A 20,624-nucleotide genomic window follows, 5' to 3' on the forward strand; every position below is an offset into this window, starting at 1 on the left:
CACACACACACACATCTAGAGACACACGCACACACACACACACACACACATCTAGAGATACACACACACATACATGGATTGTTTAGCTTATATGCACATAGGTGGGACCCGTATAGTTACATTTACACACATGATGGTTTTAAATATTTCACCCACACATACACACTTTGTTCTTCGCCCTGCGTCTGCAGAGTTTTGTCCCTCTTACATGGTGGTTTGTAACAGCAGGTTGGCAGGTCCATCCACTCTGGAGGACACAAGCTTGATGTATGGCTCATTAAATCTGCCCGTGGTGCTCAGCATGCTGCTAACACCCTGCCTGTTTCTGCTTCTCTGTGTGTGTGTGTGTGTGTGTGTGTGTGTGCGTGTGTGCGTGTGCGTGTGTGTGTGTGTGCGTGTGCGTGCGTGCGCGTGTGTGTGTGTGTGTGTCTAGTTTGACGGAGAGGGCCCAGCTCCTGAAGAACGTCTTCAAGAAGAGCACAGTCAGTTTGTACCGGTCTGAGTCCATGCAGCAGAACCTGCTCCGTAAGTTACACAATATTTGTTTTTCTTTCTTTCTCTCTGAAATTCCTTTCTTGCTAAACGTCCCTTAAGACGGAGGCGTGAGGCCGTCAACGTTTACCCCGAAGAACACCAGTTTATCCACGTTAGATTTATCTGCTTCCAAATATGTTCCCTCGTCAGGGGAACAGATCGAGCATCATTATTCTTCTTCTGATGACGCGTACTGTATCTCTAAAACCTTCGTCTGCGGGAGGCAGTAACGCTCATCACACCTCGCTTCATAAATACTCTGCGTTCACCAGATGCAGGAAACACACGTCAGTAACTGTGTCTGCAGCAGCGCCACAGCTCCCCGACTGTTCCCTGTGTCTTAACCTCACAAACTGCTCATATGAACTATTAAATGAGTTATTTTCATGGCGGGTTAGAGACATGAATACATACAGTTTGGAAAGAACTGTATATCATATCTCACTACTTTTTTAATCATTTGAAAAGTAAAACAAAACTGTAGAGTATTGAAACTTGGCAGTTAAGAATTTGTTAGAATGTTGTTTTCTTTTTTTTACATTTCATTTTGTCTCATTTAAATTGTTAATTTTCCTTTGTATATTATTTTTTAGACATACGTCTGTTTAAATTTCTGTTTTTGAGGATAAGATAACATCAAACACTAAAGTAACGTAGTAGTTAACAAGTTATCCATGATGCACAATTAAGCATCAATTACTTAGATGCTTACATTAAGAAAAGTTACTTTCACTACTAAGTGTAGAGTAAGGTATCAAGTAGTAGAGCTTTCGTATCAGCAGCAAAACTCAGGCGTTGCATGTTTAGGGATACTTTAAGCATGGGTTTGGTGTTCTGTTTATTTTTCTCTTTTCGTTTCTGTGTCTGATCAGTTTGTTTTTTGTTTGTCTCATAGGTGGGGGTGAGACCGTTGTAGTGTGATACCTTTTTTAAATGTCCTTATTCAAACCTCACCCCGTTTAGTCCTCCAGCCTCCTCTAGCTCCCTGATAGACGCCTCTCTCCCTCTTTTTGTTTTCTTTGTTGACTTCCTGTCCTCCCCCTTCGTGTGCCCTGAGTTGAGTAGAGCGAGATAACGATGAAATGTTGCGCTGTTATTCCCCCACAATGCATTCACCTCAGCGGGGTCCTTTGAACTTCCCTGCTGGCCTCCAGGTAGTGACCGAGTCATTTGACACCTGAAGGTGAGTCAGGAGTCAAAGGTCATAAAGGAACCCTGTAGGAGAGTTTAGGTGGTAGATCACAAAGCTGCTGTCGTACTGTAGATACCGTTTTGGGGGTGCTGTGATTATTTGTTATTTTCATCAGATGATTTATTTTAAAGAATAGTGTGACATTTTGGGAATATTCTTATTCCATTTCTTGCTCATAATAAGAAGATTGATACCATTCTCATGTCTGTGCGTGAAATATGAAACTACAGTTTGTGCCACTTATGTATTAATGTTCACGTGACGTTACATAAGCCTCCATTTCTCTGGTAAAATAAATTCTGTTCGCTGAATAGTAAAAGCAATTTTTAACTTGTTTCGCCAGCTGTGACTTAGGAAGTGACTTTGGAAGCGGGTAAAACAATATCTTTGGTCGTGAGGCAGATACAACACTAATACCTGAGAAGCACAAGCTGGCGTTAGCTACAGCTACGTAGCTTAGCATAAAGACTGGAAACAGGTGAAAACTGGTCGCCTGGTTCTGGCTCTTGTTCCCAGTAAAGAATTAGTCTCGCATACATATATAAGACCCAAATTGTTGTTTTACACTTACTTTTTTTGTGCATTAACCAAACAAGATTTAACGTGTTAAATATTGAGCGTTCTAGGCAAACTTTGTTACCTTTTGACAAAGCCAGCCCATCTGTTTCCTTCTGTTTCCAGTCTTTGTGCTACGCTAAGCTAAACGACTTCTGGCTGTGGCCTTCAGGCTTGAGAGCAGTATTGGTTTTCTTTGCAAAAACAGCTAAAAAACATATTACCCGAAATGCTGAACTATTGCTTTGAATGTTTGTTTTTTTAATGGTTTATTCAGTTATTTTCAGTGTGTTTTTCATTTTTTTATGATGACTTTTTATTACATAAACCACGAATGTTCATAGTTTTAACTGCTTCAAACCCTTTTTTCAGATGGCTACGCCTTCTCTCAAGACGAGAACGGAGTGGTGTCTCAGTCCGATGTCATCAGAGCGTACGACACCACCAAAGAGAGGACCAACGAGTGGTGAGCCGCCGGTCCTCTGGTCGGCCAATCCGGAGCCACAACAGCCGATTCTACTGGCGAAAATTGAAGCTTAGCGGGAGGAAAGAAGAGGTGCGAACGTGTGCCTCCAGCACTGAAGGGATATTTGGACATGAATAAGAAATGGACAGAAGAGTGTGTCTTTGAAAAAGGGAAAAAAAAAAACAAGGAACGTACAAATTGTGTTCACTTATCAGCTGTCGTCGTGTGTCCAGCAGACATAATGAGCACTGTGCTTTCTTAGCAGTCTGTGGTCTGAAGTTCTTCACTGTTCTCGCTCAGTTTGTTGGAGTGAACGTCTCTCCTCTCTATTGAAAATCATTTAATTATATTAAAATCATACTCCTAAACACTTGTTGTAGAAGTTAAAACACTGGACGATGATTAGTTTTAGGGGATTTCAACTTGTGAAAGATTGCCAAAGAGCAGTCGTATATACAATCTTCCAAGTACTGGTGAATTCGGAAAACTTTAAACCAAATGTAATCGCACTCCTGAGTGTATTCCAGCACTAACCGGACCACTTCAGAGCAGACATTGTAATATTTATATTTTCTTTTTGCACTTAAGGAAGCATCTATTGTGTAAAGCCTTGCATTTACTCATGCCTTCATCCTTGCTTCTTTTAAAACACATTTGTTTCTTTTTTCTTCTTTTTTTTAAAGTATGTAGATATCGTGCCTGGTTTTCTTTGTTTATTTTCCTTCTTAATTCTTTAAGAAGTTGCCTCCTGCAACTCACCGTAGTCCTGTTTCCACCGTTTTTTACAGCAGAAGCATTGCTTGTGACAAATAATTGCATTCCACACATCACTCCTGTCTCAACAATCACGACGGTGCCTACGTAGAACCTTTCCCTCATAGAAGAAGAAGATAGCCAAGAATAGTTTAGCCAGCTAGCTTAGACCAGTGTTCCACACACACACACACCAACTGAATACTAAATCACTGTCTCCCCACCACAGTCTTGCACTCGTACAATGTGAAAACTACAGAGTGCCTTGTGGCACGTGAATAAACTAAGATTTGTTCCTGCAGAGGTGAACGGGAGGCTCTCTGGTCTTGTTTGAGCTCACAGTGGTGACAGTGTTTCCCTTAAAATGGAGATTTTATCCTTCTAACATAAGTGCCATTAGCTTAATAAGGGGGAGAGAAATATTAGCCAGGAAAACTCCACGACAATATCAAAACTACTTTGTCTCTATAGTTATTTTGTGGATTTGTATTTTTATATTGGAGATGTATGAATTTTGCATTGACTGGCTTTGTAATGAACTGTCTGTAACTTTTTGTTTTTTTTTCTTCCTCTGATAAACTGGCAGGATAGAATAGATCGAATGAGGTAACTGAGCTTTCTTAAATGTCTTGTTGTTAATATTAATATTGTTCCAGCTTGATTTATTTATAATTGACTACTTAATGTCTGTGTGATTGCTTTCTTCTCCCTATGGGAGATCAGATCTCTGACGGTGTGTGTGAGTCAGTTTCTTGCCTGCATGTGCATGTGCTGTATGTATGCGCTGTATGTATGCGCGTGTGTGTGTGATTGTGTGTGTTTGTGTCACCTCTACTGTGGATAACTTCTATGTATGCATTGCATGTCTGTGTCCTCTATGTGAGATTTGGAGTTTCTGGCGTCTCCCGGTTTGTTTCTTTTGTCGTGTGTGTGTGTGAGAGAGTGAATGTGTGTGTGACTTGCTCCAGTTGTCCTTCTGCACGACTCCAGGTATAGCTATGTTGTACTGCTGTGTGCTGATGCATGGCCCATATGGGAGAGAGAGTGTGTGTGTGTGTGTGTGTGTGTGTGTGTGTTAGTGTGCAGAATGACTGTGTATGTGATCAAACTCTCGACCTCGACTGTGAGAGTTTCTGACGCTCAGCTCGCTTCGACAGGAGATGTTGCACAATGCACTCGATGTACCTTTCCAGTAGTGGATATCTGGTATTATCTGGTTTCAGTATATCATTTCTCTTGAGTGTAAATGTTTGTAACTTGTTTTCTTCATGCAGTGTACCTCTGCTTTACAGGAAAGCTCTTTACTGAGGGTTAATGATTCTTTTTCTCTGCCGGTCTTTTAGTGTAAAAACTTAATTGGACGTCATCTTGTCAAAAGTTTCCAAACCGCTGAATGTGGATGTAGACTGTCGCTTTCTTTTTTCAGAAAACATAAAACACTCGTTGTCTGTGAAAGTCGTGGGCTGCATGAATGGATAACACAAACTGTTCTCTGAAATGTTTAACTGTACTACTTTGATTCTCCCTCAAGTGTTGATCACTTAACAAAAGAGGAAAAAAAAAGCGCACCTTTAACTTTACTTTAATGTTTGGTTCTTTTCCGTTGTTTTGTTCGATGATTGTTCTGCATGTTGGGACTGCAAACTTATAAGTGTTGTCTTTTACTGCCATGAAGGACTACTGAAATAAACTTTACAATCCTGGAGGATCAATGTAAACACAGTTGCTTATTGTCGTGTGTGTTTGGAGGTTTGTTATCACTCTGCCATTGTGTGTCAACAAACGGTACATTGAGAACATGATCAGCAAAGGGCGGGGAGAACAAGTCTGCCTGGTGGCCATACATTTTAAAGACCAAACAATAAGTCGAGATAATTGTCTGATAAATCAATAATAAGCACAATGAGTACTATTTATAGATTGTACAAAAAGAATCTCTCAATCATAACTTCTGTATTAGAAGTGTGATGGTGTCTGTACCTGCAGAGACCCTTCCCTCTGCCTGTATTGTTTCTTTTCATTTTGCTGTGTTTGAGACGTTTGTGGGCGTCTTATCTCTATAAAAGCGTAGCAACCAGGTGACGTATCGTAAGCAAAAATGGCAAACGCAGCACTGAACATCCGACAAATAAAGCGTGGTGAAACGCAGAGCAAACATGCTGACAACGGTGTTAAAAATATGTTTTGATTTCACGACTTTAATGAGGTCTTGATCTCATTATCACAGTAACTTTAATGTATGATGGATTTAGTTACGAGATAAATGTTTGCAGAGGTTTTGGACCCAGAAAAAAGTTTTAATTTCGATTAAAATCTGTGAGACAGAATAAAGTCAAAGCCTTCCGTGTGAGCAGTAATAATCACAACTCTAAACTTGGAAAAGAAACTGGAAACTTTTTTGAAGCCTGGCTAAGACATGAAAGTATTGTACCTATCCGAATGTTTTAGGAAGTGTCAGCAAAACGTGTTCATAACTTGTATTTTTCTTTTTATTAGCAGAGTGTGGAACATGAGAACTTAAGTCTGAACCGACAGCTGTGAGTATAAACGAGCCCTGAAGAAGTTAACAGTGGAATCTGTCAAGTGAGTTGTGTTTTGTGATTGAACAGTCTGTTGATAACAGCGCAGCAGCAAACATCGTGAGACTGAACCGTTTGCCGGTTTCATGAGACGCTGATTGCCGAGTCTATTTCACAGTCGGATAACTGGAGAACAGAAAAGTCTTTGTTGAGGTTTTGCGATACCTGTTGGTGCAACCTAAACCTCTATTTCTGGGGCGAGTTGTTTTTAACACTGTGACCATGCCATGCTCATTGAGCACTGACAATGACTGATCTCAGCGCTGCATTCCTGCTGTGAAGTCTGCCGCAAGAATGAGCGACAGGTAGTGAGCTGCTGTGCAGGACCGACCGCTCCGGTTTCCTTTTTCGTCTGATTGATGATGAGGCTTCTTTCACAGCACAAAAACGTAATTTAACAGGCATCATATTAGTGCACAGGAGGTACGGAGAGGCAACATTTTATTCGCTGTAAGTTAGGGAATCAATATGACAACCCTGCTCTGGGTACAATGCCTGTACAACATCTTATAAAAGTCCACATTTCCTCCTAAATATACTGTCCTTTGTATATCAGGTCCACCCCTCATTCAGAGGTCCTTGCGATTGTCAAAAAACACAATATTTCCCTGGTTTCCAACATCTATTTCTAATAATGTAACAATGCTCAGAGTGACAGTGTTGGTGCCGTTTGCCTGTGCAGTTTGTTTTCAGAGGAAGGTTTGTGATTAAGAGTTTAGTCTGTATTGTGAGCTGTCTGCTTAAAAAAAAAACAACCTGTATAAAAATAAAATGTAAGGCCAGTGAGGACTGTTTACAATTTCAGCTAAAAGTGCACAAGTTTCAACACTGTTGCTGCCTCTAACAGGTTTGTTGAACTCTGATGTGTCCTGTGATGCAGAAGGGGGAAACTCCTCAGGCCGTGCAGCTTTGTCGTACTTTATCCCTCGTCCTCCTGCCGCTCTCTCTCTGTGTCCGTTCAGACGGCCTGGGCCTTCCACCCAAACACCACCAGCTGTGATGCAGAGTGTTTGCCGGCTGACATCCAACCATCTAAAAAAAAAAAAAAAAAAAAATCTTGTAATCCCTCTATATTTCCCCCCCCCCGCTGGGAGACGTGTCAGCTCTGTCCGAAGTCGGCGAAGCCCTTGGCCGCTGAGAAGGCGTCTGGCTGCAGGGGGAAGAAATACTGCTGTGGCAGAAGGAAGGTCTGAGAGGACATGGAGGGCTGGTGGAGCTGCAGCTGGGTGTGGGTGTGGGTGGAGGCCAGTTGGTGCTGCATGCCTCCTGACATGGGTGCTGGTGGGGATGTGTAGGGAGGGGGCGGTGGCGGAGGCAGAGTCTGAGGGGTCTGAGTTGGGGTGGAGGCTGACGAGGAGACGGTGGCAGACACCAGGCAGCCGTGCTGCTGCCCCTGACCTCCGAGAGAAAACCTCCGCATGGAGCTGCCCCCTCCGGCCGAGCTGGAGCTGGTGGTGGCCGTGCTGGACTGTCGCGACGGGGCACGGAGGCTCGGGGGAGCGGAGGTGAGGATCATGGGAATGGTTTCGCCCTGGCAGCTACGCAGGGAGAAGCGAATGGGCTGCTGGGTCGGCTGCTTGGGCCGCAGGCAGGTGCAGCAGTAGACGGCCACCAGAGAGCCGACCACGACGAAGGCGACGAAGATGCTCCCTACCATTAGGAAGGGCACGTAGATGGGCTCTGAGGGGGGAGGAGACACAAGCAGGTTAGGATCAATAATGCGGAAGCAGCTTCATGTGATAGAAAGCTGCAGGTTATTAATATGTATCTACATGTAGGAAAACATTGACCACCGTTGGTGTTCTGATTTTCTATTTTCACTGCCCTGGAGACCAAAAAATAACTAATTTAACTTAAATAAATCAAAGATATTATACAGTATTTTACTTTGACTCCACTATTTAACCTTTACAAGCACTATATAAACATTTAGTAAATGTTGTATGACATGTTTTATATGATAACTGTTTTACTATATTGTCATTCATTATGTTTATACACCACTTGTGGATGCTTACAGGAGGAGTTATAGTTGTTCAGAAATACAATAATAAACACTTACATCTGCTTACAACTAGAGTATAGTGCGTCATAAAACATGAATGTTTATGTAGTGCTTATGAATCCTAAATAGAGTAGTTAAAGTTAAGTTTGACCTTGTTGGTGACTAAAACCTCCAGCCTGCACGGATGTTTATGGTGACTAAAATTGTGAAACTGAACATTATTTAATGAAGTTATTTCTTTAAATTCCTTTACAGTATTATTAACAAAACTTAACGGACACATTCCTTCTGGACAATACAAACAGCGGAGGTTACGCTCTGTGAAGCCCATTTGCACTTTGGGAGGAAATCAGCGAATGTTTATTTATTTTGATAGGAAAAAATTAGGAAATTGTGAGCACAGTCCATTCAGTTAAGGCCCCATAGCTTATCAGTTCGGGAAATTTAAAGAAAACTTTGAAGAAAAATAAAACCTTGAGGGTTAAAGTGACCTTTTATTTAAGATTTCACAACTCGGAGGGTTAACGTAACATTTGAGCCTATTAAAGGTTTAAAGAAGTTAAAGATAATTTGTTGCTGTCTCATTCAGTTGTGCTTACATTGGTTGGCAAATCCAAAGTCAATGTGAATTTTTTGTTTGGCAGCACAATGAAGCGGCTTGTGTAAGAAGGTTTTGAATACATTCCTGCATTCTGATCCAGCTTATCTTTTGTTTTGTGAGTTTTGTGCTTATTTCTGCTCAAGGATTTGTAAAGAGTAAGTTTGAAGAACATTTGTTGAGTGACTGACGGGCTGCGTCCCCCTAGTTCTTCTCTACACCGATAGTGATCTGTAGTGAGTTCGGGTCAAATGAAGCCACAGGAGCTGAGATAACAAGGTGCTGGAAACTGGACACTTTGCTTGATTAATGCTGGAAATACATGAAAGCCTTAAAACACAGTAACTGGAAATACAAAACTTTTGTAAAACACATCACAACTTCTAAGAAAGGTGTCTTTAGTTTTTTCTTTCCTGCAACTTTCCTATTTTACAATTCAACACACTTCAACATTTTGTCCTCAAAATGTGTTTGTCCTTGTTTTCCCAAAGAACACATGTATTGGTGTCTTGTTTGAGTAGATGAACCAAATATTTAGCATAATGTCACTTTTCTCATAATTTCATATGACAGCAGTCTGTCTGCTCTGGTGGTTGGACACTAAAGTGTCCTTGGGCAAGGCACTGAAACATGTATTATTTAGTGTTTATTGATTTTGTTCAGCTGACCTCTGACCTCTGTAGAAACCTGTACTTTATATTACATTTAGGTTGAGACTGAACTTCTGTAGCTGTTTGTGTTTGCACCCAACCGAATTCAACTCTGAACTAATTAGAGAAGTTTTCCTGAACACTAAACTTTCGGGAATGCACATTTAAGTCGGTAAGCTTAAAACCACGACACTTACGCGCTGCGAACTCGATGTTGTCCACCTCCCTGTCGTTGGTGCAGCCGCCCTGGTCCAGCCGTGCGTCCGCGGCCGCGCAGCAGTAGCGCAGCGAGCAGGAGCCGCAGCACACAGTGGCGTCCATGGTGTCAAAGTCCTCCGGACACTGGAAGCCATCATGATAATTCCCATTAGCGTCCAGCCAGCCGTGACAGTACTCCCCCTGTGCGTCCGATATCCGCAGATTCCAGGTCAGATATCCCAGCAGCAGGCAGTTGAGCAGGCACACCATCCCGGCAAGCCGCTGGGGGTTCACGGTTCCCTGCGTCCGGTGGGCTTCAGCTCCGGGCCACGGAGTGTGTCGGGTCCGGGTTAGAGGCTCTTCATTGAGATGAATTCACTGAAAGAGAAACGCGGCGATCCGGAGACCTAAACTTATGTCACCGTCATAATTCCCACCATCCAAACCGTTCTGAGCCAAAAGTTCCCAAATTGCAATGCGAGCAAATCCTTGATTGAACCTTCTCTTCAAGAAACCTCTTAAAATATCACCAGGGAACTTTCTTCTCATCCAAACAAACTGCTCCGGGCTCCTGAGGTTGTTTGTTGATGTCGGTGCAGGAGTTGTGCGCCCACCTCACTGGAGAGTTGCTGCTTTTGTGACTCTAGCTGTGCACGCGCTCACGTAATTCCCATTGACCGGACGTGCGCGTCCGCGTGGTGGTGGTGGTCGTGGTCGCAGCGGTGCCGATTACCACGAAAGTACCCAAATAACGTGCATAAATGATCTTTACGAGTTTATTGCATGAGTGGAGACCCAGAGTGCTGCAGCTGTACTGAATTAAGATCGACCTGCAGTTTGTGTTCATCATCATGTTTGACATTTATAATGTTTATAGTTTTATTTATGGCGTGTGTTTATAATACTTGATACTACGGGCACTACAGGTTGTGGTTGATCAAGTATGTTCAGCAAAAACAAGCACAGCCTCACTTTAATGCATATTATTAATAGATCTGTGGCTACTTCAAGGAGAGGAAGAAATTTAAGGCAGTTCAAACTTGTGATTTAAATACTTGTTGTCTGACACTGCATTCAGATGCTCCATTGTTGTCTGAAAATATGCTTACTTGATTTGATCATTTATGATAATCACCATTTAAAGTGCATTATATCAGCCTATCAATACTTTATTCAGATCATTCCTTTATATAGACCTTTTCATCTTTCATAATTACCAATACAGACATGTTGTTGACTAAGCACTTGTATGTGTTTTGATATTACGCAGAAGCAAAAACTACCGACCTGTCTGGCCTGTTGAAAATGAGAGTAAAAACGTGTATGTTAATTAGCAGCAGGTCTTTTCGTCCCTCCATTTAGTAAATCTTTTTGTAATCTACTGATGTGGCGCCCCCATGTGTTGCTGCAAACTTTTAGGCCTGCAGGCTACCAGACAGAGCTACGCTAAAATGATTTCAAACATGAGGCCAATTCAGATTTGAACGGTAAGACAGCTGGCCTTTTCACCACTTTAAAGAAAAATAAACTTAAGTAAGGATCCGAAGAATAAAACCTGTATAAAATCATATTTTTTATCATAAATCTTTTTAGCAGTTTATTTTATTCAGTTGTATTGTTCCAATTATAGCTATGGTTTCAAATAGTTAGAAAAAGCAACAAAAAAACAACAAGGATTAGCTCAGTATTCTTTATTTGATTATTTGCTCATTTTGAGATGTCTGGGTGTGGATGGCCTTTTCTTTCATTTGCGCTCATGTTGCTTTGTTTATGCTCTGAGCTCAGTAGCAAAATGGCCTCTGCCTTTTCATTTGTAGGATTTCGTTCTGCGTTTTTTTTTTCATTTCCAGATTGTACAAATGCCATAGCGCCCCGTTGTTCTCTGTGTGGATGGGGGCTACAAAGGAGGCAGGCAGCGGCGCACAAGTCCCGCCTGTATTTCCCTCTGGGGGAGTCTCAGTGTCGGCGCTCCCGACTGGGGATTGGAGCGGCGGCTTGTCAGTAAATGAGCCCACCCTTCGCACGGTGTGTACGAGGGAAACGGAGCCAGACAGTGACGGATCTGATCCGCCAGCCTGTCACATCAGCGCGCCGCGACACCGATCCCGGAGCCCGTCCGCCGCGCTGTGACACCTGGCTGGGATGGAGGGAGAGATGCAGCCCGCAGATGAAGGGCCATGCGCCCCGAAGATGTGCCGACAACAACGGGGTCCGTACAGCACCCTGAAAACCTTCCAGAGCAAGCGCTCGGCGGGCAAGTCGCGCTTTGACAGGTCCGCTGTGGCCGAGGTGCCTCTGTTTGGCGACGGACATCACTTCACTTTCCATCCCGAGCAGCATCATCGTTTCCAGCCCCACCACCATCACTACAACCAGCGTCTGCAGCAGCCCCACCAAACCAGCGCCGCTATCAGCAGCAGTCAGCAGCATCACCCGACGCCTCAGCAGCAGCAGCAGCAGCAGGATCGTTTCCCATGTGAGAACAGGCCCAGCAGCAGGGTCCCGACATCCACCTCGGCGGCGGCGGCAGCATCTCCTGGTACCCAGCAGCGGCGCGCCAGCAGCGGCACAGCGGAGCCCAGATTCTCCCCAGACTGCACCTACGGTATCAGCTCAGGTGGGTTTCAAACTTGTTCAGAGTGATGAGAGTGACTCCTGGTCATGTGTGCGGGTCTGCTCCATCTCTAAAGCTACTTTTAGTCATTTGGATTTGGGATGGTGATACTTTTTCTGAGCTACACGTCCTCAGATTTTCCGGATTCTGGTGTATATTTAGAGTTTTTGCTGCCCAGATATCTGTGCATTAAGCCTCTACAGAGTCAATAAACTTGAATGGAACACAACAAATTATGTCATTAATAGCAAGCATCTCCTTTGTTCACGTGAGCGTCATGTTTTTGTTCCCGTTTCTTCCTCTTTTTTTCTTCCTGTCAGCAGTGATTGATTTGCTGCTGTAATGAGAGCAGTCATGATTGAATCTCCAGTGTGCATGTGCTAAAAATGAAATTGGGTAATTGTCTGTGTGTGTGTGTGTGTGTTGATTTGTGAGTTTTTTTGTATGTGTCTGTGTGCAAGAAGGGCCCTCTGCTTGAAACACATTGTTCCATGCTAATTTTTCTCCTCAGCTGCGGTTCATTAGTGGGCTGTGTGCAGGCTCAGGAAGAAATGTGTTCCCTGTGTGGAGGGCGGGTCCATGGGAACCAACATTAAGATGAAAGCAATGAACCTAATCCTGACAGTTACGAAATTAAACATTACATCTCCTCCTCCCAATCAGATAGTAATCTCTTTATCACTGCTGGAAGCAGAGGCTCAATTTGCTGCTGGTGATTGTTGCTTTACAGAAAATCCAGTGTTCAGTCCGAGCTCAGGTTGCACTGTATTAACTCGCCTGCATGAGAATTAGCAAATGTAATCTAAAATCAGGCATCTTTAACCCACTTCAATCTGTGAGTGAGCAGGATTACAGATTCTCTGTAAGTATAAAGCCCAGATTTCAGTCATGATGACCCATAGTTTGCATCCCTTATGGTATACACATTATCCTGATTTCACTCATGAAATAACCACACTAAACCATATTTTCTCTGCTCATATTACACAAGATGCACCATCCAATCCCAGCTGAACTAGTCGTGCATTCTTACTGATGATGACACATCAAAGTGCTCTCTATCTGCATGATGGGAGGAATTTAACGTCCCTCTCATGGCTGAAAAGAAAATAACAAAAACTTGATGCCCTTCTCGAGGAGACAGGCTGCGGAGACCCCTGGACTCAGCAATCGGTTCAACACACAATAACACAAATTGCATTGAAAAGCCGTTCCCAAAGAGTTGTGATTAAAATAAATGGGGCTCATAAATTTGCCTCTGCCGAGCGTGTTATTTTTAATGAAATTTTATGAGGTTCTCTGCTCACACTGCCACAGAACTGGTGAGAGAAGTGAGTTTAGAGGGGGTGGGGGGGTGAAGGCAAATGATATCAGATACATCTCGACGGGTAAACAGAGACAGCACGCATATTAATAAATGCGACACATCTGCGCCAGGCTGATACGTCTGAGCGAGTGGCAACGCAGCAGTGGCAGCATAGAACTCATTTTGTCTGTGTGTGTGTGTGTGTGTGTGTGTGTGTGTGCGCGAGGACACTGGACTCATAATCATTACATGGAGGTATGTGTGAGATCATCTCATTGAGACGTGCCCAGACTACCAGGGAAACTGTACACTGAGGCTTGTTTCTGGACAATAGCTCCGTGCCGATTTGCTTTGCTCGGCTGGGTTTGGTCACAGCAGATACTGTGACTTCAGAGTTTATTGACATCTGAATAAATCAGCATAATCAAGTTGACATTTCTATGAGCAGAGAGGCCGACTACATGTGGAAAGATTTGCCACAAAAAGAGAGAAAAGGGAGGCATAAAATAACCAGAACCATGAGAAAGACAAAACACAGAATCACTCACTTTGTTTCCATATCTGCTGCTTTCCTGTTTCAGCAGTACTACGCTAAAGTACTTCACTTTTGAGGTACTGCTTCCTTCTGCTTCTGCTACACTTCAGAGGTAAACGTTGTTAAACCACAACACGTTTTTGACAGATTTTGATTTAGCACAAAAAAACAAACACAATTTAAGCTTAAAAAAATAGAATGCTTTGTGTTAAAATAAAACCAGTGGTTCCCAAACTTTTCTGCTCCTGACCCCGTGTAATCAACACATATCTGGTTAGGGCCCCTTGTCGCATTTCAGATGTCTTGTCAGTAGATCCTCAAAAGAAACATTTCCCCTCTAAGCTTCTTAAAAAAATAAGTTTTCAAGGCCCAAAGATGTCAGATTATCCAGTATTTCACAAGAACAGCAAATATTTGAAATCAGTCCAAAATAGGAATGTAGATTTGTGAAGTAAAAACTATCTTCACCTAAACCCCAGTACTACAGTAAAATGCTGCTCATCTATAATAATGTAACAGTCATAGAGGACGAATGATAGCCAGCAAAGAAAAGGTCCATTTAGTAGCTGTTCTGGAGCTTTTGCCTTCATCACATGGTCTTCATCAGCAGGTTGAGTTTGTTGATTGTCATGGAACTGTAGATGTTGACTTCTCGCCCATGTTGACCCAAAAGTTGGTTCTATGGCAATGACTCAAACTCGGTCTGCTGATGAAGATCATGTGATGCAGTCAAACGTTTCAGAACAGCTGCTAAATGGACAGTGGTGCGATTATTTTGTCAACTGCTGTTTCCGAGGTCAAAAATGAACCGTTACCCGTCTGAACACAACATACCCCTTGATTGTAGAGCGATGGCTGCCTCTGACCTCTTGATGTTCCCTCTCTGCCACAGAGAATCGTCTTATCCTGGATGCATTCGCCCAGCAGTGTAGCCGAGTCCTCAGCCTCCTCAACAACGGCCGCCTCCTGGAGCCCTCCTCCTCATCCTCCTCCTTCACGTCCAACATCAAGCTGGAAGGCGGGCCAGGGGAGGTACAGGGGATTCACTCCTCCTCGCTGGTGAAGTCCAAACCTGAAGAGAGCTCTTCCACCACAGACCCAGAAGAGGAGGCCCAACAAAGCCATTTGAACCAACAACAGACCTCTGCCGTTCTCCGCATCTTCACAGACTCCCTACAGAACTATCTGCTCTCAGGGCCTCAGCAGCAGCAGCAGCAGCAGCAGCAGCAGCAACATCTGGCTGCCGGTTTGGACAATGAGCAGTGCCCGTCGGCGGAGCCCGGCTCAGGGGTGTCTCCTCCGAGACACAACCTGGGCGGCTGGGGCTCGCCGACTCCGTCAGAGTCGTACGGCCACCCGTCGTCCACGCTGCCCGAGGAGGAAGAGGAGGAGGAGAGCTGCTGTCCACGCTGCCTGGAGTTGGAGCAGGAGGTGCTGTCTCTGCAGCAGGAGAACGAGGAGCTCCGCAACAAGCTGGAGAACGTCCCAGGTGCAGTAATGAAAGCTAGGACTTCACAGGGTCTTATTCTTTGGGATGGCTCAAAGGTACAGTGATACATATTGGTGACAAATTAAAGGAAAGGTTGAACTCCGTTCTTCTAACATATGTCGGGTCCGATTTTGTGATTTGGGAGCTTCAAACTTATGGGTTCTCCATTGTACCTAATTTTTACTCCTTCTCTTCGTGAAAATGTTGGTATTGGCAGTGGTAGAGGAAGCACACTTTTTTAAAAGTAAAATACCACACCGTTAAAAGTCCTGCTGGATAGTTGAATCCAGGGCTGGAGACTTGAGGCTTGATGGAAAAAGCTGTGGAGACTTGACTTGGTGACCTATGAATATTGTAAAATGCAGCATTGTGTGTAGTTTCTATTTTGGAGCATTGGTGGAGCAAACATCATGAATAATGAACAAGATATTGAGAATGCATGTTGCGTCTCCATTACCTGACGCACACTTTCAGTTGCAGCAGCTGGCACCACAAAAAAAACCTCGGAAAAAGTTACTTTTTGACGTGAAAGACTTGAGACGTGACTCTGACTTTAAAACGGCTCTGGTTTTATCGATAATAATGCATCATAGTTTATTTTTTGTTTTCTAATAATTCAACAGTCGTTCAGATATTTCAGTCTAGACCAAAGTGATGGATCAACACTACCAACCCCAGACCCACACGACTAACAAAGCTAGAATTTATGATAAAATGATGAACACATTTGAATATCAAAGCAGCGAATTGATTTTGTGTAGATCGATTATTCAACTAATTGTTTCATTTCTACTAATTTATTGAAGCTCTTTGTTAATCTGTCACCTGTCTGTATAAACCAGTAAAAATGGTTTTATATGAAAATATTCTCAGAAAATGTTGAACTGATTTCTGCACCTTTAATTAATATAATGTTATTAGACCTCAGAAAGCCACTTCTCACTCTCTAAATGCATCACAGAGTTTTAATAGCATCTAATTTTTATTAAGTTATCTGCTCCCCAGTGTCACCGTAACCTAATTTGCACTAACACAGCTCATTTTATCTGCACATTGCTGGATTATTGTTGTTAAATGAATCACCAGATGGGTCGTAATTTTGTGTTTCTATTTCCGATCACATGTGTTTTCATGCAGTTCCCTGTCAAAATGTCCTCGACTACTTCAAGACTGTTCTTGAGGTTCACAACCAGCTGGTCCAGCCGATGCCGGAGGAGCAGCTCACCGAGGTGAGGATTCACACCGCTGTACGTTATTCACAGCTATTTGAAGAATGTGTGATCAGTAGCGTATGTTAAAGTGTGAAAATATCAGATCACATCCATACCAAAGTAAGTAACTCCGTCACTGTGTTAATTGTGCCATTAAGTTGTGTGAACATTTTGTAATTAAAGAAAACTCTCTCTCTGCAGGAAGAAGAACGGCAAACAGTCTTTGAGGTCTGTGTTTTTAATTCATAAAATCTGTTGTTTTTTAAGATGATAAAGAATAAAACCTTCAGTTTATATTTGTGCAACTTTTGTCTGTGAAAACAGGACGTGGTGGCAAATTAGTTACATTGACATAAAATGATAGTGTACACCCTAAAAGAAGGTTAAAAGTCCATTTCAAAGTAGACAAAACTTCAGACAATGTTGTCAAATTTGGTAAAAAAGTAAAATGACCACGTGAGGCTGGATGAGGAGTTAAACCTGAACTCCTTCTGACTATTGAATCTATTCACCTCTTCCCTGCAGGGCAGCAAACAGCTGCTGGAGAACTATCCTCTCTTCATCTCTAATAAGCAGTGGGACGAAGCCGTCAACTCCTCCAAGAAAGATGGCAGGCGGCTGCTGCGCTACCTGATTCGCTTCGTCTTCACCACAGACGAGCTCAAGTTCTCCTGCGGTTTGGGCAAAAGGAAGCGTTCGGTCCACTCAGGAGATCCAGGCCTGGAGAGACGACCGCTCAACCCCGTCAAAGTCAGCTGCCTCAGAGGTACACGGCCTGGAAAAGAAGTCGTGTCGAGTTAGAAGAGTGTTTGCATTATGCTTCAGTCTGCTCAATTTAAGTGATGCATTATTGTTGAAAAACCCTGGGAATTGAAACACTAGTAGAGCTCCTGCAGTTGTCCAACAGCCAGAAGCTCTGGCAAATGTCTCCTTATAAAATGTTAGTGTTGTTTGAATGATGCAGTGCCATGCTTTTTAGAGTACTAGATATTTTACAGCATATGTTTCAGAATTGAAAAGCAGCAGTAGCTTTCAAGTGAGATCATTATTTATTATTATTATTAATTATTTCACTTATTACCGATCTATAGATTTCCACTATAAACTGTCTCGCGATTTATTATTTTAATCTTGTTAATAACTGTTTTTTTCAGCCACTTCGGGGCAGCAGAAACAAGTTGTGAACAAAATTTACATATCGTCACTTTTTAAGTTGATATGTTGAATTTGTTATCAAACAGTTGCTTACTTACACATCCAGCAGTTACAGAGACACATAATCACTTATTCAGAGTGGTGTTTGGGTTCACCTTCTTCTTTTTGCTCCGTTTTTGGTCTCCACCACCTCCTGAGGGAAACATCTGGCTCTTTATGCTCTACTATGTTCACCAGCTAACTGTGTCTGTCGGCTGTTTGGTGCTTGTCAGTTTTTAGAGCTTTTTCCTCTGAAAATAGCTGCCTGCTGCCGCCTAAAACAACACGATGAGGGCGGAGAGAGTGAAACAGTAAAGTTGAGGGCCAGACAGCTAAACAATAAGCTGAAACTCACTATAAAGCTCATTGAAAAAGAGATACTGCAGATTCTCTATGTATACGTTACACAATGTCACGGTGTCATTTCATATATTGGTAATATAAAAATATATATTATAACTATTTGAAGGGCACATCAGATGTGTTTTCACCACACAAAGATCAGGTCTGTGTAAAAGATAAGATTCAGAATCAATACATTTTTTTTATGTGAATTTCACCTGAGATTGCAGATTGAATCTACTTATGATTTAACTTCAGTCCCACTATCATGGTTTGTGTAAAGAAAAGGTCCAAAATATTAGGACAGTGGTGTTTTTTTATGACATTACAAATATAAAACAAAACACACCCTGGAAACCTCCATCCTGTTGGACAGTGGTACAAGTTAAAGTTTGCTTTCACATTTTTTTAATCTTGTTTTGATTGAAAATCTTCTTGCCAGACTTCATCCGGATGCACTGTGCCTCGAACCCAGACTGGTGGATGCCTTCAGAGGAGCAGATCAACAAGGTGTTCAGCGATGCCGTCGGTCACGCTCGTCAGGGCCGGGCGGTCGGTACGTTCCTGGGCAGCAGCGGCAGCAGCACCAGCAGCCTCTACATGGACGGCTTTGATGGACATCTGTCGCAGGACGAACTGTATCTGAAAGGCTGCCAGAACGGCCAGTCGGACTGAAGTCAAAGGAGGAATTAGAGACAAATGCAGGAAATGTAGCTGTACAACAACATATCCCAAAACGCTGACCTGAACCTGTCACTTTACAGAGTGAAGAAAACATTCCAGATGACGTTATTCATTCACAATATAACTGCAGTCCCTTTGAATAGTTTCTAGCTCTTTTGCCATTTTTATACCTAAAATTTTGCTTCGGCAAAATGTTTATCTTACGGTATCTTTCTTTTTTTTATTTATTTGAGTCTTCCATTTGCTACTTTTTCTATGGTTTGATGTTTTCAGCAGTTTTTTCACTATCTCTGGAATATTTCTGTTTCTTTTGTTTTGTGTTTTTGGGGATGGAGTCCCAGTGATTTCTTTCACAATGTACATGCATACGTTAAGGTAATCAGGAACCTCTTTGTGTTAATGTTACCCAAGTTAGAGACTTATCATATCCATCACTGACACTGTGCCCTTCATCACATCACAGAAAGTAGCATTTCATATTTTTCCACCACATTCTGCGCCATTGGCGAAGCACCTTTAATTGCAACCTTTCAAACAGGAGTGCCTCTGAGAAAGTCGTGTTTTGTTACCTGTAGTCTTGCACTTTTCATCCTCATTTGTTTTTGCTTTGATTAGAATCAGTTCTGATGTGTCAAGTTTTAAGAAATGTGTCATATTGCAGAACAGTCTTTGATATTAACACAGAATTATTAATCTGCAAAGGTTACAAGAAGTCTCCTAAATTAGTTTGAAATGCTGTATATGTCAGCGATGTAACGCTGGTGAAGGTATGCTAATGATTAAAATGCAGATTTGCAGTAAAAAAAACACAATGAGAAATAACAAGAAGGCGGTTTCTATTTAATGCTAATTTATGCACTTTCTTTGCTCTGTCAGATTATTTTATTCATCTTGACGCGAAAAATCTTCAACTGCAAGGTAAATTTATTGCATTCAACCTACTTTCATTTTTTATCATCAGTGAGAAGACTTTTTGCCTCGGGATGAATGATTGTTGCCATATAATATTGCCTTAAACTTGATTCAAGACCTCCACAGTATAAAGTGTTGATGCTTTGTGTGTTATATCGGTCATGTCATCACAATGTGGGTTGTCACTGTCTTCTTCATAATGACAGAGAATAATCACCTCTAAATAAGTATCTGTTGACCCAAGTGGAAGACAATTCGAGCACTTCTTTCTTATTTGCACTTTTACGGGTGTCGCTGTGGCTGAAGCTGCCCGACACTGAGAAGTCCTTAGAATTGAACCACTTTTATTCTTTGACTTTGTATTTATTATATTTGGTACTCGGTCACTTCACTTCATGACACCGTTTTCTACGTTTTGAATGTACCAGATTTATTAGGTCAGTTTGCCACGTCGACAGTGCTGTGTAAATGTGTAATATAAAGTACTGTATCGTGTGAGGTGTTCTTGAAATACCGCGTCTCTCTCTTAAAAAGCCAAGTAGGAAAGTGCCACAGAAACCTTAAACAGTTGGATTCTGTCGTTGTGTTGCTGTTCTGAATGTGAGCGTTTATTTGTATTTACTCCCTCAAAGTGGCTGTTATCAACACTGTGAAACATCGGTAGGATTTTTACAAATCGAATAGCTTCTGTTGTTTTTTTATTTATAATAAATAAAACAAGCACTGAAGCTGAAAGCTTACATTGATGATGATCTATCTATCTACTGTTATAATTGTTGTGCAAATTATTCTAGACATTTTATTTTG

At 42.3% G+C, this 20,624-nt stretch overlaps 3 protein-coding genes across 7 annotated transcripts in view; 2 read left to right on the top strand and 1 right to left on the bottom strand.

Moving 5' to 3' along the window:
• The window catches only part of atp8a1 (ATPase phospholipid transporting 8A1), a 92,782-nt gene extending 87,560 nt beyond the window's left edge, over positions 1–5,222 (top strand). For all 4 annotated transcript variants that reach the window (XM_031862722.1, XM_031862724.1, XM_031862725.1 and 1 more), the window contains 2 exons: positions 434–525; positions 2,654–5,222. In XM_031862722.1, coding sequence (XP_031718582.1) covers positions 434–525; positions 2,654–2,751 — 190 coding nt within the window. In that variant the 3' untranslated portion in view covers positions 2,752–5,222. The remainder of the gene's footprint in view (positions 1–433; positions 526–2,653) is intronic.
• Positions 5,223–6,503: 1,281 nt separating this feature from the next.
• shisa3 (shisa family member 3) lies at positions 6,504–10,137 on the bottom strand. The gene is made up of 2 exons (XM_031862726.1): positions 9,530–10,137; positions 6,504–7,759 (listed from the first exon to the last, which is right to left on the bottom strand). The coding sequence occupies exons 1-2, from the start codon at positions 9,798–9,800 to the stop codon at positions 7,179–7,181; spliced, it is 852 nt and encodes a 283-aa protein (XP_031718586.1). The 5' UTR covers positions 9,801–10,137; the 3' UTR covers positions 6,504–7,178.
• Positions 10,138–11,444: 1,307 nt separating this feature from the next.
• Positions 11,445–20,552, top strand: bend4 (BEN domain containing 4). 2 transcript variants are annotated; one of them, XM_031862946.1, is made up of 6 exons: positions 11,445–12,147; positions 14,878–15,474; positions 16,612–16,703; positions 16,887–16,913; positions 17,211–17,451; positions 18,664–20,552. In XM_031862946.1, exons 1-6 carry the CDS (start codon positions 11,673–11,675, stop codon positions 18,894–18,896), a joined length of 1,665 nt encoding a protein of 554 aa, XP_031718806.1. In that variant the 5' UTR covers positions 11,445–11,672; the 3' UTR covers positions 18,897–20,552. The 2 variants fall into 2 exon arrangements, with proteins under 2 accessions (XP_031718806.1, XP_031718807.1); XM_031862947.1 differs by lacking the exon at positions 18,664–20,552 and having other exon boundaries at positions 14,878–15,530; positions 17,211–17,406.
• Positions 20,553–20,624: the final 72 nt, after the last annotated feature.

The sequence above is a fragment of the Anarrhichthys ocellatus genome, unplaced genomic scaffold, assembly GCF_004355925.1.
Source record: "Anarrhichthys ocellatus isolate YVR2014 unplaced genomic scaffold, GSC_Weel_1.0 scaffold27, whole genome shotgun sequence".
In the NCBI taxonomy this organism is placed as follows: domain Eukaryota; kingdom Metazoa; phylum Chordata; class Actinopteri; order Perciformes; family Anarhichadidae; genus Anarrhichthys; species Anarrhichthys ocellatus.

Excerpts from the sequence above, each read along its gene's own strand:
- shisa3 (XM_031862726.1), bottom strand. The coding sequence starts at position 9,800 with ATGGTGTGCCTGCTCAACTGCCTGCTGCTGGGATATCTGACCTGGAAT. Across the intron at positions 7,760-9,529 it reads CAACATCGAGTTCGCAGCGC|AGCCCATCTACGTGCCCTTC; the intron begins GTAAGTGTCGTG and ends CTCCCCCCTCAG.
- bend4 (XM_031862946.1), top strand. The coding sequence starts at position 11,673 with ATGGAGGGAGAGATGCAGCCCGCAGATGAAGGGCCATGCGCCCCGAAG. Across the intron at positions 16,914-17,210 it reads AACGGCAAACAGTCTTTGAG|GGCAGCAAACAGCTGCTGGA; the intron begins GTCTGTGTTTTT and ends TCTTCCCTGCAG. Across the intron at positions 17,452-18,663 it reads CAAAGTCAGCTGCCTCAGAG|ACTTCATCCGGATGCACTGT; the intron begins GTACACGGCCTG and ends TCTTCTTGCCAG.